Below are 18,494 nucleotides of genomic sequence, written 5' to 3'. Positions count from 1 at the left end.
TCTATACACTTTGATGTCATCGGCTCAAGCGACAAATTTCCTTATTAAAATGTGACACCAAAAGTTGGCAAACTAAGTTTTCTCTGTTTTAATTAAAACCATTTCTTCTTTTCCTGACTGTTTCTATAAATTATATGTAAATACATACACATAGAGCAAAAGACTGAGCCTTCAGACTTAGTTTTGAAGGTATTAATTACCTAAGGACTCTGTTGTAGTCTCTGTTTCCAGTGTAAAGTATCTTACTAACTTTAGAAATTCTGTTCTAATATTTTCTCATTTTATTCTATTGCAAGAAAAAATAACCAAAACTATATTTGTCATTTCAAATAGCCATGTTTTCACTATTTCTATACACCTCTGTTATAGATGCAAGTCAATTCTGAACATTAATTAAATTTGCATCTATAATAAATACATTTTACAGCAAAGAAAATAATTTCCATTTGATATTGAGGAGGAATAAGGCATTACCTAGATTTTGTAATTTAGCTTGTTAGGGTCCTTCACCAGCTTATATATATAAAAAAGAGAGAGAACAAAAGTTGCTGTTTTGCTTTAAATTTAAAACACTTTAGTTGAAATAACCAAAATGAAGAAAGACCAGAGCATAGAAAAGAAACAGAAAGGACTTAACAGATACTGGGTGCAGTCATGATGCATGTGTGGAATCAGAATGGCCACTTTAAAAGGTCAGGATCTTCAAGTTGTCCATGGTGGGTCAGTGAAGAGCTGGGAGCTTACCAGACTACACAAGTATAGCTTAGATTCCATACCAAAGGTAAGCTGTAAGAAGAGCTGACTCTCTAAACAAAGCAGAAACATCTATGGTAATTTAGATGATTAAGTGTTGATATGATGCATTTTACTTTATGCCTGAATAATTTTCCCTGAAGACAGGTAAATGCTCATTTTCTGTCTATATATTCAACCAAACACAGAAATTAGTTGGTACTACAATGCTTCAGGTGTCCTTGGGGAAGTGTCACAGCACAGGCAACAGAATGTGCAAAGTAGAGTATAAACTTCTACTGTGTCATCTGCAGTTGGCATTGGGAATAGTTGTGTCTAGCATTGAACCCGAATGCTGAACAAAATACAGTTACCCTACTGTGCTAAACTTAAACTGCGGCAAGAATTTACCTTACAGTCTAATTACATAATCAGGGCAAATATACATGATGTAGAAAGCAGAAGGAAATATGTGAAATTGAAGGAGGAAAACACATGGTCAATGATCCACTTGACCTTGAGACTTACTACTCAGCTCTTATGCTCTTAATTCAGTGGTATGTTTCAAATCACAGATATCGCTTCTTTAACTTATTGCTGACTTTGCAGATGATTGTTCAGGTTTTCTATTTAGTTCTCATAATAGTCCTTATCTCGCAATTGTGAAGATGGATTGTGAGCTCTTCTCTTGTAGATCTCAATGAATGCCTGATGTTTGGTGTATGCTCCCACCATTGTGTAAATACACAAGGATCATATAAATGTGTCTGTGATCAGAACTTTCAAGAAAAAAACAACAGCTGTATAGCGAAAGGTAAGGTGACTAAAAAGCCATTTCAATTCTGTCATGAATATCTTATGGGAAAAATTTTGTATATTGCATTTTAGCAAAAGATTCATTCTTAAAAATATGAAATATTTATACATTAATGGCAAGAAATTTGGCGTTTATTTTAAAACATGCAATATATTTCCATTAAATTAAAAATATCATTTCTTTTTCTGGAAACTTCCAAAGTCACCTTTCTAATCTCTTTATAATAAACGCAGTAATTCACTGTGGCCTGCATTGCCCCACTGCTCAATACAGCACTGGATTTTAATCCCTTGTGTCTCTACCTTACTAATTCAGCGTGATTTACAGAGAGAATTTTTAAATATAGAGAAAAAGGTGTTAAAATTACTTTGTGTTTAAAGCAGTTTATCAGTAGAATAAAATGTTTAAGCACCAGTCTGATGGCCTAAATACAGTATTTCCGTTGATGGTTCTCTTTAAGTGAATGTAAGAAATTATTATACCACTATATAACAGTGAAGCCATAAGGATTAGGATTATAAAAAGAGGACCTTTTGTGTGGGACCTTTTAAAGTTTGAGAGTTTAAAGTTTGAATATAAAATCTTATTTCTAAATTCATATTTTTGACTTGTTGATACAGTTTTTAAAAAAATCTTAAATGACGGGTATGGGTGCATACTATTGAATATATAGATTTTATTGTTCATGTAGTTTTTACAAAATTATATAGTTTTAATATTCTCAGCTACAGGGTATTATTAATAAGATGTAGTTACATGAGAAAACTGGTTCAAAGTCATGTATTGTGTGTGAGTGGAACTAGGTGTACTTAAATTTGAATTCTACCACTACACTTTCCATACTATGTGACCTGGGGGAAGTTATTGAGGTTTTGAGTCTCAGTTCTTCATTTATAAAATTAGAATATTCACATCCATTTCCATTGTTTCTATCATAAATTAAAAAAGAATTAATATAATATACAAATGATAATAAACATTGAGAAATATTTAGACTATTAAATGAGTTGCTGTATATTATCAAATTGAGTGATGCAAACTGTGGATAAAAACACAATTCAATACACCATTTGTAATTAAGTGTGATGAGTTCAACTATGTTTCAGCATACATTATTATTTTTATCATGGTTATTTGTAAGAACTATGTCCACAACTCAATTTCTTTAGATTTTAATCAATATTTTGATATCTGAATTCCCATTTGGTTTTAATGTTCAATCAGTATGAAAATGATATTAGAATGTTATAGATATCAAAACTTAAGATTATTATCCCATTTGATAGGAAATAAAATTGAAATTACAAAACTTTAATATAACAAAGAGTGAAACCTGCTAAAACGATAATAAAGCAGGTGAAATCTAGCTTAGTGATGGAGTTTTTACAAAGCCCTGGGTTGAATTCCCAGCCCTAAAAAAAAAAAATGAATAGTCTTCATTAGTAAGTTATACAAAGTTATACGGACACATGAAAAAAATAACCTTTCCTGTTGTAATTTTAATTATTAGCCAGAAGTAACAACCATTCAGGTACATCCACTAAATAAACACCCCAAAATTTTTTTAAGGTAAATGAGTACATAGGATAGCCTCTACACAGTAAGAATCAAAACATTAGAACACAGCATGTTGTGACTTGTCAAAGACATCCTTTTCAAATGCCTAAATTATACATATAAATTAAGCTTTGTACTTATAAAAATTGTGACTAATATAGATCACTTTAGTAAAGTGTTAAACAGAAATCAAATGTCATAAAGAACAAAAAATGATATAAAATTAGTTAATTTTCACTACAGAAGAAACTGTATAGAGAATAACAATTCAAGATAATTTAAAGTACATCATTTATTTTGCTCTAGTTGAAATTTCCTCTATTTTGTATTTTATTATAATAATCTGCAGGCTCTGAAGATCAAGCTCTCTACATAGCTAATGACACTGACATCCTGGGTTTTGTATATCCATTCAACTACAGTGGCGGTCATCAGCAGATTTCTCATGTTGAACATAATTCAAGAATAACAGGCATGGATGTGTATTATCAAAGAAATGTGATTGTCTGGAGTACTCAGTTTAATCCAGGCGGGATTTTCTACAAAATGATTGATGGAAGAGAAAAGAGGCAAGCGAACAGTGGCTTGATTGTAAGTAAATGACAGAAAATTTGAAGGCCACGCCTTCTTTCCCCATCCTTGATTAAAAAAAAAAATCAAAGTATCTGAAGAATTAAGATAGTCGTTTATTCATTCCATATAGAAATAAATATTTCTCTTTATTTTCATAGCAGCATGTTTACTGTAAATTCTAGTTTAAGTTTTGTTTAAATGCATTTGCCTTTGCTACTTAGGAATGAAAATGAACAGCAGCTGACAATTTTAACCATTTTATATATAAAATGCATAAATATTGTAAACAGAAGCATTTTCATCTCAATGTGGAAACAGGAAAATATGTGTACTTTTTGCATTCGAAAGTAATTTTATCAAGAAAATTATTTCAATTTTAAGAATAATAGAAATCTACTATGGGGCAAGAAACCAACTGGGGTTTCACTATTTCTTCCTTCTTTTGAGAAGTGCGTTTTGGAGAGCATGTGTAACAGAACAACATTGCTGGCTGATACATGATGAGCATGTTGACTATTATGATTATTTGTTATGAGAACAATAAAACAGAGAACTTGTTTAGGTTGGTAGTAGTCAACAATCTCTATTTGTATTAGAGCTTATCAAGTTACTGTGTCTTTTGTAGTTTGAAGTAAACCAGGAGTAAAAGGGGAGATGGATATTTATTTTGAAGGAACTTGACTGTTTTCCATAAGACCTAGAAGTCAAGTGGTACCTCAGCAGGGTCTAATTCAGTTTGTACACTTGAAATGAACAATGGCGCGTGTTTGGACTCCTCACTATTGTTTATAAGAGAATCAATATAAGCCACGTGAATGCTCTATGATGCAGGATGGAGCGCTTACTTATTTTATGCTATAATAAATATTTGAGCTACATGAGTGTCATTTGATCTGTGTGCAACACATTTTAATTGTACTTTTAACTTTTAAAAATATTTTCAGTTAAGTGAATGCATTTTGTGTGGGGGTTCGAGTGGGGGAAAGTACCCATGAGTGAAGGTGCCTTTGGAAGCCAGAAAATCCATTGTGCTCGAGTTATGGGCTGTTGTGAGCCATCTGACATGAGTGTTCCAAGGAGAACTTGGTCCTCTGCAGAAACAGTTCATATTCTTAATTGCTGACATATCTCTCTAGGCACGATTTTAAAATTAACAAAATTAACTAACAAATTCTGGTTTAGATTAAATAAACTCTTAGTAAAATTCTCAGTGTAACTCAGTTGTTTTTTCAGATCTTCCTGCCATAAGCAATGTTAGGTAAGTTTCATGTCTGCTCAGGTCTAGGACAGAGAGGAGACATTTACAGGTCATTTAATCCTTCATCCTGCAGAACTATCTATTCTCTCTATCAGGCCACAAGATGGCACATAGTCATTATGTGTGCATATTTTAGCTCTAAAAATGAAATCTTTATTCATTTCATTCATAAAAATGAAGGTTACTTGTTACCTCATTTACTTGCTGTTGGCGACATGAAGATCATTGATTGGCTGGCTTTGAATTCTGTTACTGTTCTGTATCAGTTCTTTAGGTTCTCTGTACTGATAATTTTATGCATCAATTAAAAACTAATGGATTACATATGATATAATTATTATAGATTGATCATGTGCAATATATTAAATTTTAACATTAGCCAGCACATTGCAGGCACTATATAACTGCTTGCAATGACTATGTTGATGAAATTGATTGACACGATGCTGTGTGCTGCATGTACTTAAGATTATTTGCAGCTCTCATATCTTATCTGATGCTTGCTAAAAATTACACGTTTAATTAATTTTGGTTGATTTTTCAATGCAAATTATTTAATTTTATTCTTAGGGTGATATATACCAGATGTTCTTAAGTAAGCATAATGTTTATAGATTAGAAGTCAAGATAATTTAATATTTGATACCTAAATTTTTATTTTTATATAGGCAAATGTATATACACATGCAAATTTCATTAATACAGTGTACATTTTTACTTGCATTCATGTCTTTTTAAACCTTTTCTTAACTTCATTAGGAAAATGCTTATAGTTGGTGGCAAGAGTTTTCATTAGACTTGTCTTAGACAGCATATGAAACCTAACTTACTTTCTAATGATTGTGATGACTTTGCTTCAATATCTAGACTATTTTCTCCAGTCTTTTCAGAATGATCTTAGTGAGTATCATTCACCAGGGAAGCTGTGGATTACTGTAAGGTAACACTGCCTAGATGTGTTGAACATTGAGTCAGCTAGTACCTGAATCCATTCCAAGATCATACAGTGTAGCTTCCTGAGCCATGGGGTTTAGGAGTTGTCTCTATGTGTCCCAGTCTCTATACCTGTATCAGTCCTGTTTTGTCTGGAAAACATTGTTTCCTCATGGATCACTGAGCCTTGATGCTAATGATTTGGTTAAAAAAAAATTCCTTTTAGGGCTGAGTGTTCCAGTATTTCTGAATCCCTGTTTATTTACTAGTTGTGGAACTCTTTGTTAATTACCAACTTCTGCAATAAGAAGCTTCTCTGATAAAGGTTGAGTGATGCTCTGTTCCATGAGTATAGCAATGTCATTAGGAGTCATTTTGAATGATAATAGGATTTCTGTAGCAGAATAATAGTAGAATTTCCCCTAGGCCTGTGGCATATGTAGTCTCATCTTCCTGTCCATTTTTGCCATGTCAAGTATTGGTTCTATCTAACCAGCAGAGGTGAAGATTCTAGCTGGTTATCAGTTGATTTTCCATGTTCAATAACAAATATTTGGCAATAAGTTCTTACCATCCTTCAGGTTTTGTAGGGACTTGACACTAGCCTGCGATGTTTGAGGTTATCAGTTAAACCCCTGTGGTAAATAACTCAACAAGATATAACCTATTCCTGGCACTGAAGGTTTCATTTTGTAATATAAAATGTCTAGTTGGGGCATAATGTCCCTCATTATATGGCGACTTTATGTAAATTTCTAATATATAAATTAGGAATCTTCTACAGTAGTAGGGTTCATTTATTGTTAGTTGTGCCTTCCCACATTCCCTCCTTTATTCTGCATATCCATTCCCCTCCCAATTTAATCCTTGAATTCTAGTTTCCCGTTTATCTGTCTGTGACAATATATTTTATTTCCCTTTTCTTTGGAGATCCCTGCTTGTCCCTGGGCCCTTAATTGCTAATTAAAGCTAGTTATTAACATATGTAGTTAATCAGATTGAAATATATATATCTTAAAAGTTAACATTGACATATAAAACATGCAATGTTTGTCTTTAAGGATCTGAATCTCACTCATCAGATTGCTTCTAGCTGCATCCATTTACCCCATAATTTCATTTTTTCCTGTAATTGAAAGTGACATTTTTCTTATACAACATATGTTGATTACAGTTTACCTTCTCTCTGTTCCTCCCAGTTCTACCCTACCTTCCCTCCCATTCAGGTTCACTACATTTCTGTTTCTTACTAAAAAAAAAAACAAAACAGAGTTCTAGAAGATAATAATAAAACGTAACAATAGTATCTAATAAGATAAAACAGAAAACATCACATAGAAGTTGGACAAGATAAACCAACAAAAGGAAATGACCCAAAGAAAAGGCACAAGAATCCTAGACCCACTCGTTCACACCCTCAGGAGTCTAAACTGAAAACTATAATGTATACACAAAGGACTTTGGTGCAGACCCTTGGGTTTGCTTCATCAGTCTCTGATTTCATATGAGCTTTTCTTGGTTGATTCAGAGGGACTTGAACTCCTAGTGTCCTCCATCCCCTCTGGCTCTTCTACTCTTTCTGTCTCCTTTTCCATGGGCTTTCCTGAGCTCTAAGGAGAGGAATTAGATAGAGATTAGATAGAGACATCCCATTTAAGCAATGTGTTCCAAGGTTCTATCCCTTGTTCTATCCCTCTCTGAGTAATGTTTGTGGGTCTTCTGTGTATTTTCTATCTCTTGGAGGAGGAAGCTTCTTTGATGATGTATGAATAAGGCACTGACTATGAATACAGCATAATAACATTAGGATTCATTTTATCACTATCCTTTTTATAAGACCAATATTATTTGGTTTTACCAGGTTTCTGTGTGATCTAGTTCCTTATTCTTAGCCACACAAATATGGACAGATACGGGTTCCATCTCTTGGAGTGGGACGTAGGTTAAATTAGATGTGGGTTGGTTTCTCCTACAAGGTATATGCTACCATTGTCCTAGCACATCCTTTAGTAACAACAGCATTGTAGATCAAAAGGGTTTGTGTGGGGGTTGGTATTTAAATTTTTCTTTTGGTAGCCTGCAGATACCTTCTTAGACCGAAGACACTAGGATGTAGTGGTGAAGGCAGGCACCAGATCAACCTTGCCATAATTAATGAATTATGTATGTGTTCTCTTCAACAATGGGGCCGTGTTGTCAGTTTGTGAAGAGGAACCTATTGTGTTGGAAAAACCCTGGATTGTTTGGATTTCCATGGGGTGCCTTTGGGCAAATCTCAGTTGTAACAAGTCACTGTGCTAGAAGCTTCCTTTGTTGACAAGAGATGGCAAGTTGGGACTTTGTCTCCCCCATTACTTGGAGACTTTATTAGGATCACCTTCTTATTTTTAGGAGGTTTCTACTGAACTAGATTTTCATAATACCTCTGAAATTCCCCTCAATTCTAGCCTAAGTCCCCCCCCACCCTGAACTGATCCTCCAATTCCACTCCCTTCACCCCCATTTTACCCATAAAAATCTGATTTATTTCTTGCTCTCAGGAATATCTGTGCCCCTGCTTAGTATATTCCTTTATTCCTAAACATTCAGGGTCTATGGTTTGTATCTTGGTTAGTATTTCCTTAATGGCTGATATCCACATATAAGTGAACATATAGCATATTTATCTTTGTGGGTCTGGGTTACCCTACTCAAGATGATATTTTTCTTATTCCATCCATTTTCCTAAAACTTTCATGATGTTATTTTTATTTAACAGCTGAGTAATACTCATTTCTGTAAATATATAAATTTTCTTCATCCATTCTTCAGTTGGGGGACATCTATCCAAGTTGTTTACAATTTCTGCCTATTCTGAATAGAGCAACAGTGAACACGTTTGAGCAAGTGTCTTTGTGGTAGGGTAAAGTGCCCTCTGGATAAACGACCAAAAGTTTTAAGCTGGATCTTGAGGTAGATTGATTCACATCTTTCTACAGAACTTCTATACTGATTTCCAAAGTGGCTGTTCAAGTTGGACTCCCACAAGCAATGGAAGAGTATTTCCTTTATTCTACATCATTTCCAGCATGGGCTGTCACTTGTGCTATTGATCTTAGCTATTCTTACAGGTATAAGACAAAAACTGAAAATAGAACTGTCCTGTTGGCTAAGAATGTTGAACATTTCTTTAAATGATCCTCAGCCATTCAAGTTTCCACTATTGAGAATTCTCTATCTAGACCTGTGTCCCATTTTTATTGGGTTCTTTGGTTTTATACATATACATATATATATATATATATATATATATACATACATATATATATATAGTTTCTTGATTGCTTTATGTACTTTTTATATTAACCCTATATCAGATGTGGAGTTGGAAAAAATGTTTTCCCATTCTGTAGACTGCTGTTTTGTCCTAAGGATGATGTCCTTTGACTTACAGAAGCTTTTTAGTTTCACGAGGTGTCATTTGCTAATTACTTTAGTATCCACATTTTGTTCTGTTCATTCAGAAATTCTTCTCCTATGCCAATAATTTCAATGGTATTTTCCATTTTTTCTCTTCTATTAGGTTTGGTATATCTAGTTTAATGTTGAGGTCTTGATCCATTTGGAGTTGTGTATAGGGTCATAATTACGGATTTATTTGGATTCTTATATATGCAGTATCCATTTCACCAGTACCATAAATTGAAGATCCAGTATTTTTTCCAGAGTTTATTTTGACTTCTTTAAGTCAGAAATCACGTGTGGAATTATGATATGCCTTCAACTCAGTTCCATTGATCAATGTGTCTGTCTTTATGTCAATTCCATGCTGTATTTATTACTGTACCTTGGTAGTACAGCTTGATAAGAGGAACAATGAGACCTCCAGCAGGCCTTTTATTGTACAAGATTGTTTTAGCTGTCCAGTTTTTTGTTTGTTTGTGTGTGTATAATTATGAAACTGAGAATTGTCCTTCCAAGATCTATGAAGAATTATGTTGAGATTTTGTAGGGATTGCACTGAATTTGTAGATTGCTTTTGGTAGGATGGCCATTTTAACAATCTTAATCCTACCAATCCTTGAGCATGGGAGATCTTTCTATCTTCTGATATTTTCCTCAATTTATTTCATCAATGACTTGAAATTTTTATTATCCAAGTCTTTTACTTGCTTGTTTAGAAATACCCTACAATATTTTACATTATTTGAGGCCATTGTGAAATGTCTTATTTCTCTGTTTCTTTCTCTTTCTCGTTGGTTTATAAGAAGGCCAAGGATATTTGTGAGTCAATTTTATATCCAGCCACTTTGCTGACTGTTTTTATCATCTGTAGGACTTTCATGCTGAATTTCTGGGTAATTTATGTATTCTATCCTATGGTCTACCAATATACTTTAACTTCAGCTTTTCCAAATTTTATCCTCTTGATTTCTTCAGTTGCCTCATTATCTCTAACTAAGACTTCAAATACTATATTGAATAGGTGTGGAGAGAGTGAACAACTTTGTCTTGTTCTTGATTTTAGTGGAATTACTTAGAATTTCTCTTCATTTAACTTGATATTCACTCTGTATTTTCTGTAAACTGTCGTTACTGTGTTTAGGCTTGCCCATTGTATTTCTCATCTTTCCAGGAATTATAAGAAAGTGTTGAAATTCATCAAAGGGCTTTTTGAAATCTAATGAGATGATCTTGTGGTGTTTGTCTTTCACTTTATTTATACATTGGAATACATTTACTGATTTCCATATGTTGAACCATCCCCACATCATTTGATTATGGTGGATGATATTTTTGCTGTGTTACTGAATTTGGCTTGCAATTACTTTATTCAGAAATTTTACATCTATATTCATGAGAGAAATTGCTCTATAATTCATTATTTATTGGCTCTTTTTGTGGTTTAGGCATCAAGGTTACTATGACTTCATAGACTAAATTGTGCAATCTTCCATTTTTTCTATTTTGTGAAATAATTTGAGGAGTATTGGCATTAATTCTTCTTTGAATGTCTGGTGGAATTCTGTACTAAAACCATCTGGCTTTGGGTTTTTATTGGTTGGGGACTGTTAATGACCGATTATATTTCACTAGTGGTTATAGGTCTGATGAAATTGCTTTTCTTATCTTGATTTAATTTTAGTAAGTGATACCTATGGAGAAATTATCCATTTTTTATATTTTTGCTGTTATGTTGCTTGTATGAGATCTCATGTTTATTTGTTTGTTTGTTTTCTTTTACTTTTGTCTTTTTTATTTGTTTGTTTTTATATAGGCATATAGTGCTATGTACTTGTCTCTTAGAACTGCTTTGATTATTCCTCAAAAGTTTGGGTATGATATGTATTGATTTTCACCATACTATACAAAGCCTATAATTTCTGTCTTGACCCATTTTTCATTCAGTAGAGAGTTGTTCAGCTCACATCAGTTTATAAGTTTTCTAATATTTCTGTTGTTGTTGATATCTAGCTTTAATCTATGGTGGTCTAAAAGGAAGGAAGGTGTTATTTGCATTCTCTATTATCTATTGAAGGTTTCTTTGTATCTGAATATGTGACCAATTTTGGAGACTGTCCCATGAGGTGATGAGGAAAAATTTCTTTTATGTTTGGGTAAAATATTCTGCAAATACCTGATAGGTCCATGAGTTTTATGATGTCTGCTAGCTCCAATATTTCTCTGTTTAGTTTTTGTCTGATTGAAATGTCTATTGGCAAGAGTGGGTCTTTCCCATTATCAGTGTGTGGTAGCAAATATGTTAAGTTGCTGTAGTTCTTTTTTTTTCAAACTTGGGTTAGATATTAAATTAACTATACCAGCTTGTTTCTTTTTTTTATGTGCCATTGAGCTTGTTTTAAAAATGGTTTATTATAATTTTAGTGTCTTTTGTCTTTATTAAGAAAATTTTTATTCATTTTATATACCACCATAGATTCCCCCTCTCTTCCCTCTTCCCGTTCCCCTTCACCAGCCTTTCCCCCCAACTTACCCCCAATTTTGTCCTCCAAAAAGATAAAGACCCCGTGGGGAGTTACACAAACCCAATACATTCAGTTGAGACAATTTTAAGCCCCTCCCCCTGTATCAAGACTGTACAAGGTGTCATACCAAATGTAATGGGCTCCAAAAAGCCAGCTCATGCACCAGGATAGATCCTGATCTTACTGCCAAGGGCCCCTTAAGCAGACCAAGCAATACAACTGTCTCACTTATGCAGAGGTCCTAGTCCAGTTCCATGCAAGCTCTACAGCTGTTGGTCTAAAGTTCATGAGTTCCCACTAGCTGGGTTTGATTATCTCTGTAGGTTTCCCCATCATGATCTTGATGTCCCTTGCTCATTAAATCCCTCTTCCCACTCTTCAACTGGACTCCTGGAGGTCAGCCTGGTGCTTGGCTGTGGATCTCTACATGTGTTTCCATCAGGTACTGGATGAAGGCTCTATGATGACAGTCAGGTTATTCACTAATCTGATTACCAGGATAGGCCAGCTCAGTCACCTTCTCCACTATTGCTAGCAGTTTGCTGGAGTCATCCTTGTGGATTCCTGGGAACTTTCCCAGCACCAGGTTTTTTCCTATCCTCATGATGTCTTCCTCTATCAAGATATCTCTTTCATTCCAGCTTGATTCTTAGGTCCATTTGATTGGGACATTTTTTTTCAACTCTTTATGATGAGGTAATATCTATCCTTGATGTTGAGGTGTGCTTCTTGGATGCAGGAGAGGGAAGGATCGTGTCCTCACATCCATTCTGTTAGTCTGTATTTTTTGTTAAAGAATTGAGAGGATTGATGTTGAGAGATATCGCTAACCAGTGACTATTGATTTCTATTATTTAGTTGTTGTTGTTGTTGGTAGTAGCTGTGATGGTGATAATGGTGGTGGTGTGGTGTGTGTGAGTGTGTGCTTCCTTTTATTAAATTTTGGTCATCTGAGATGATGTATTCTCTGTGTTTTCATGGGTATGTTAACCTCTCTATGTTCGTGTTTTTCTTCTAGCACCTTCGGTAGCTCTGGATTTGTAGATAAACATTGCTTAAATTTAGTTGAACCATGAAATGTCTTGTGTTCTTCTTTTTGGTGTTTTAAAATTTTTCTGGGTATAGTATCCTGGGTTGGCCTCTCTGGTTTCCTTAGTGTCTGCAAAACTTGTGTCCAGACTCTTCTGGCTTTTAGAGTTCCAATTTAGAAGTCAGTTGCAATTCTAATAGATCCGTCTTTATAAGGTATTTGGTCTTTTCCCTTGCATCTTTCAATATTCTTTCTTTGTTCTGTATGTACAGTGTTTTGATTATTTTGTGCCCAGGACACACCCTTTTCTCTTTCTAATTTATTTGGTATCCCATATGCTTCTTGTACCCTTATAGGCCTTCTCGGTTTAGGCCAATTTTCTCCTATGATTTTGTTGCCCTTGTCCTGGACTTTCTCCAGTTTTCTATTTCAATTATTCTTAGATTTTGACTTTTCATAGTGTTGCAGATTTCCTTGGTGTTTTGTGCCATGACATTTTTATATTGAACATTTTCTTTGACCTATGTATAAATTTTGTCATGTCATATCTTTAATTGGTGACATTCTCTCTTCTATCTCTTGTATTATATTAGAGAAGCTAGGCTCATAGTTCCTGCTCAAATTCCTAAATTTTTCATTTCTAGAATTCCCTCAGTTTGGGTTTTCTTTATTGACTTTATTTCCATTTTCAAGTCTTAAATAGTTTTATTCATTTCCTCCAGTTATTTGTTTGTGTTGTCCTGGTTTTCTTTGAGGGACCAGTTGGTTGTTTATGTTTTCCTGGATTTCTTTAAGGGATCTATTCTTTTCCACTTTAAGGATCACTATTATATCCATAAAGGCTGTTTTAAGGTCCTTTTCTTGTGCTTCACCTATGTTGGAATATTCAGAGCCTGTTGTGGTAGGCTTGCTAGTCTGTACTGGGGACACATTGTCCTGGCTGTTATTGACTGTGTTTTTATGCTGGCATCTAGGCTTGTAGGGATGGGAAGATTAGAGTTCTAGGTACTGTTATCTGTTTTTATTGATGTTGTTTTGTTTTTGTTTGTTCATTTTCTTTTCTGTGTTGACTAGGTGGTTTGTTCTTTTGTTTTCTTTGTTTGTTTCCCCTCTGTATTTTAGGAAAGTATGGTGAATGGGTATTTCCTAGTAGGAAATTTTCTGTGGACCTTATAGGTGTGGCCCCGAGGGTTCCAGGTTAAAAGTTTTTCTGGGTATTGGGAGCTAACATAGGAATATGGATAGGCAAGGCTACTGAGGAAGTTCAGAGAAGGAAGGAATGGAGAGTGTTACATCAGGATGTGCTCATTTATTCTCTTTGAAATGGGTGTTAGAGAGTGAAGTAAGATAACCCAAGATTTGCTATGTAGCTGGGGATGAGATTAGGGAATTGGATTTGGAGGAAAGGAAGGAGAGCTGATCTACAGTGAACACACCGGCTTTCTTGTCAGGAGTGACTTGCCAGCTAAGAGGGAGTGCCTGCTGGAGCTGGGGGCTGGGATAAATAATGTGTGGAGGAAGAAGGGATGGGGGGGAAGACCTGCGTGATCTAGAGTATATGTGGGAAGGGGAAGAAGGAAGCCTGCAGCAGGTCTTCTGTTGCTGAGTTAGAGACGAGATTGGAGGTTGGTTTAGGAGGAGAGGGAGGAGTGGTGAAGGTCTTCAGTTAGCTTGACTGTTTCCCTGGCCTGATCAGCTAATATGTTCCCAGGAAATTCCTGGTGGTGTTCTAGGCTAGGAGAATGGATCGAGATGGTGGTAAGGAATGATGTAAGGGAAGATCTTTATCATCTGTTGGGGGATGGGATCAGAGAGTAGATGGAGACTGAAGCAACTGTTTCTTACAGAGATGGGTTGAGGCTAGAAGGATGGGTCTGGGGGACCAGAAGAGGTGAAGATCTGATGTCAGTCCACTATTCCATAGCAAGAGTGTCCTGTGGACTAGCAAATAGTGCCTGGGATAGCTGTTTACTGGGATAAAGCAACATAAGAAGGAGTGGGGTTAGGAGGGGAAGATCTGTGGGATCCAATAGAGATAGGATAGAGGAGGTTATTGCACGTGTTCTGCTGAAGAGCTGGGGATGAGACTGTAGGTTGGATTTGGGGTAACAGAGGGATAGTTGAAGATCTGCAGTCAGCTTACCTGGTTTCCTGGCAGAGGTAGCCTGTGGGTTAGCAAGGAGTGCCTGTTCAAGCTGGGGCCTGGGATCAGATATATTATTTGTAACAACTCCATTGTAACTGAATTGAGGGAAGTAGTTAGCCATGTGATATTAGGTTGTCATGGCTGCATACTCACATATATCAAAGGTTAAATGTTATCTGAAACCCATGCCAGAGGACTAGAAGTTCTAATGAGGTGTTTGTTTTTCTTTTTAACTGGCAAGGAGCTTCACCTCAGAAATCTATGAATATGGTTAGAATACTAGCTATGATTACAGATTTAAATTTAAAATGTAGACTTGGTTATTTACAATTACAAATGTGTGTGATTTTCTATACCCATGGCCTGTATAAATGGTATGTTTTTTTTTTTCTTCTCATTTTGATGTGCACGTTTTAAACGTGTGAAATCTGAACTGTTCTTTGTTTGTTGGTTGGTTGATCAAAGATTTATTATCTTTATGATGCATTCTGATTGTTTTTCTGGAAGCCATTTATTTTTACATGGCATGATTACATGTATTTACACTTGTAAGTGCCAAGCTTCTGTAAAACGCAAGCTTCCTTCACATTCACTTATGTTTCATTGATTGTTTTGTTGTTTTTGTTTTTGTTTTGTTTTGTTTTCTTCCTGATCATTTGTGCCACACATAGGATTTGGTTTCCAGGTGTTTTGATTTTGTTGTATTTTTCTGGAAAACATACCACGTTAAATTTATCTTCCATCCCACCGTGCAGATACTTTCTGTTCTTTATATTAACCATGTTTTTATTCAGCATATTTTTCCATTTACATTTCTGATCTCTCTAAAAGTATATGTACATACAGTTTGCTATGGGACATTGACTTATACCTTAATCAGTAACCCGCCATTTTTCCAATAATTTTTTTTGTTTGTTTTTCAAGACAGGGGTTCTCTGTGTGTTTTGGTGCCTGTCCTGGATCTAGATCTGTAGACCAGGCTGGCCTCGAACTCACAGAGATCTTCCTGGGTCTGCCTCCCGAGTGCTGGGATTAAAGGCGTGTGCCACCACTGCTTCTCCAATGATTGTGAACAGCACTTTTCTCCCACAGCATTATACTAAAATCTTAAAATGTACATATGTACAGACTGTCCATTCTGTTCACATGAGTGTTCACTAGTTTATCATACCATTAACATATTTAGACAATTTATTTCAATGTATACTTTATGCCCTATAATATTTTTTTCAACCATATTATTTTCGTTTAATTTTCAAAATTTATTTATTTTGTGATTTTCATGAATATTTAATGTACTTACCTCATTTGTCCCCTCCTCCTATTCTTTCTATTCCTCCTGTGTCCCACTCTACTCTTTCTCAAATGCATGGCCTCTTAGTTATCCAACCTACTGAGTTCATTTGGTGTTGCTCATACTCATATGCAGTTTTTTTCTGAGCAATTGTGATTCATAACTTATCAAGGGGCTTGTGCTGGCTAGATTTTGTGTTGTTAAGCTAGAGTCACAATGTAAGAAAGAATTTTGATTTTAATGCCCTCAGCTGATTGGACTGTGGGCAAGTCTGTGGTACAATTTCTTTCTTGATGATTGATGTGGGAAGGTCCAGTGTTGTAGTCTTTGGATTCTTTCCTTTCCTTTCTTTCTCTCTCTCTCTCTCTCTCTCTCTCTCTCTCTCTCTCTCTCTCTCTCTCTCTCTCTCTCTCTCTTTTTCACTTTGCTCTTTGGGGGCCCACAAACCAGCTCTGAAATGAGTATATGGAGACTTATTCTTTCTTAGGAATGCCCAGCCTTAGCTTTTTTTTTTTTTCTAGCCAGCTTTTCTTAACTTAAATTATCCTGCCTACCTTCTGCCTCTGGGCTTTTACCTTTCTCTATTCTATATATCGCTCTTTACTTCTTATTCCATAGCTGGCTGTGTAGGTGGGTGGCTGGTCCCTGGCATGTTCTCTCCTTTTTTCTAACTCCTCCTTCTCCTCATCTTCTGTTTATTCTCTCTGCCTGCCAGTCCCATCTGTTCTCTCCCCTGCCTAACTATTGATTGTCTAGCTCTTTATTACACCAAACAGGTGTTTTAGGCAGGTATAATATAACACAGCTTCACAGAGTTAAACAAATGCAACATAAAAGAATGCAACATATTTTTCCTCATTAACCAAATATTCCACAGCATAAAAGAATGTAACACATCTTTAACTAATATTCCACAACAGTCAGCTCATTGTGGGCAGTACCACTCCTGGGTGCTGTAAGGAAGTAGGCCAGGAAGGTCATGTGGAACAAGACAAGGAGAAGCATTCTTTCTATATCAATTCCTGCCTCTAGATTCCTGACTTCACTTCCTGTCCTGATTTCCTTCAGTGAAGAATTGTGATGGACAATGACTATAGGTCTTTGTGCTCACAAATAAACACTATGGAAACCAAAAATGTTGAACACACATTTTTCTCTTCAGAGGGAGAGATGCACAACACGATTTCTACTTGGATTGCTGGGCATGGAGGTTTCTAATAGGCTCTGAGTTAGGGACTGTATTTGAGAAGACAGGTGATGTTTGAATTTCAAGATCTGAGTTACCTCCTTAAGTAAAATATGTTCCAGCTCCAGCCATTTACTTACAAATTTCATGTTTTTTTCTTTATGACTACATAGCATTCTACGATGTATATGTACCACAGTTTTATTATCTATTTGTAAATTGAAAGTCATTTTAATTCTTCAACATGACTGTGGCTGAGCAAGTATCCATAGAGTAGAATATGCAGTCATTTCAGCACATGATGAACAATGATATGGTTGAAGCATATAATAGATTAATTTTTAGCTTCTTGAGAATTTTTCACACTGAATGAGTGTTTCATTTTTCACTCATTCTCTCCAGCATTTGTTGTTGGTTCTTTTGTTGATATATTTGGCATTTGGAATGTGATAAGATGAAATCACAAAGTTGTTTTGATATGCATTTCCCTCATTACTAAGGATGTTGAGAACCTTTTGAGATATTTCAAAGCCATTTTTATTTCTTCTTTGAAAACTCTGTACAGATCAATAGTCAATTTTAATTGAGTCATTTGTTTTCTTGAATATTTGTTTTTTAGTCCTTTATATAATATGGATATTAATCCTTTTTCAGATGTTCATCTGGCAAAGATTTTCTCCCACTCTGTCAACTGCCTCTTCATCCAGTTGACTGATCAGAAACTTTTTATTTGTATGAGGTCTCATCTGTCAACTACTGTTGCTAATTTATGAACAGATAGATTCCTAACACAATATTCTTTCCTACATTTGTAACTTGAAGAGTATTGCCTAAGTTTTCTTCTAGCATTGTTATTGTTTGAGGTTTCACACTGAGGTCTTTGATGCATTTGGGATTGTTTTCTGTAAAAGATGATAGATAAAGGTCAATTCCATTCTTCTACACATCAATATACAGTTTTGCTAGCACCGTTTATTGAAAATGTTGTACTTTCTCTAGTGT

The 18,494-nt window shown here is 35.2% G+C and overlaps 1 protein-coding gene across 1 annotated transcript in view; it reads left to right on the top strand.

Annotated features, from left to right (window-relative positions):
• Positions 1-18,494, top strand: part of Lrp1b (LDL receptor related protein 1B) — a 1,955,528-nt gene that overhangs the window by 1,824,567 nt on the left and 112,467 nt on the right. The window contains exons 76-77 of the mRNA XM_042275227.2: positions 1,427-1,546; positions 3,456-3,697. Of these exons, the coding sequence (XP_042131161.1) occupies positions 1,427-1,546; positions 3,456-3,697 (362 nt within the window). The remainder of the gene's footprint in view (positions 1-1,426; positions 1,547-3,455; positions 3,698-18,494) is intronic.

The sequence above is a fragment of the Peromyscus maniculatus genome, chromosome 4 (assembly GCF_049852395.1).
Source record: "Peromyscus maniculatus bairdii isolate BWxNUB_F1_BW_parent chromosome 4, HU_Pman_BW_mat_3.1, whole genome shotgun sequence".
Taxonomy (NCBI): Eukaryota; Metazoa; Chordata; class Mammalia; order Rodentia; family Cricetidae; genus Peromyscus; species Peromyscus maniculatus.
This window is presented reverse-complemented; position numbering and strand designations above follow the sequence as displayed.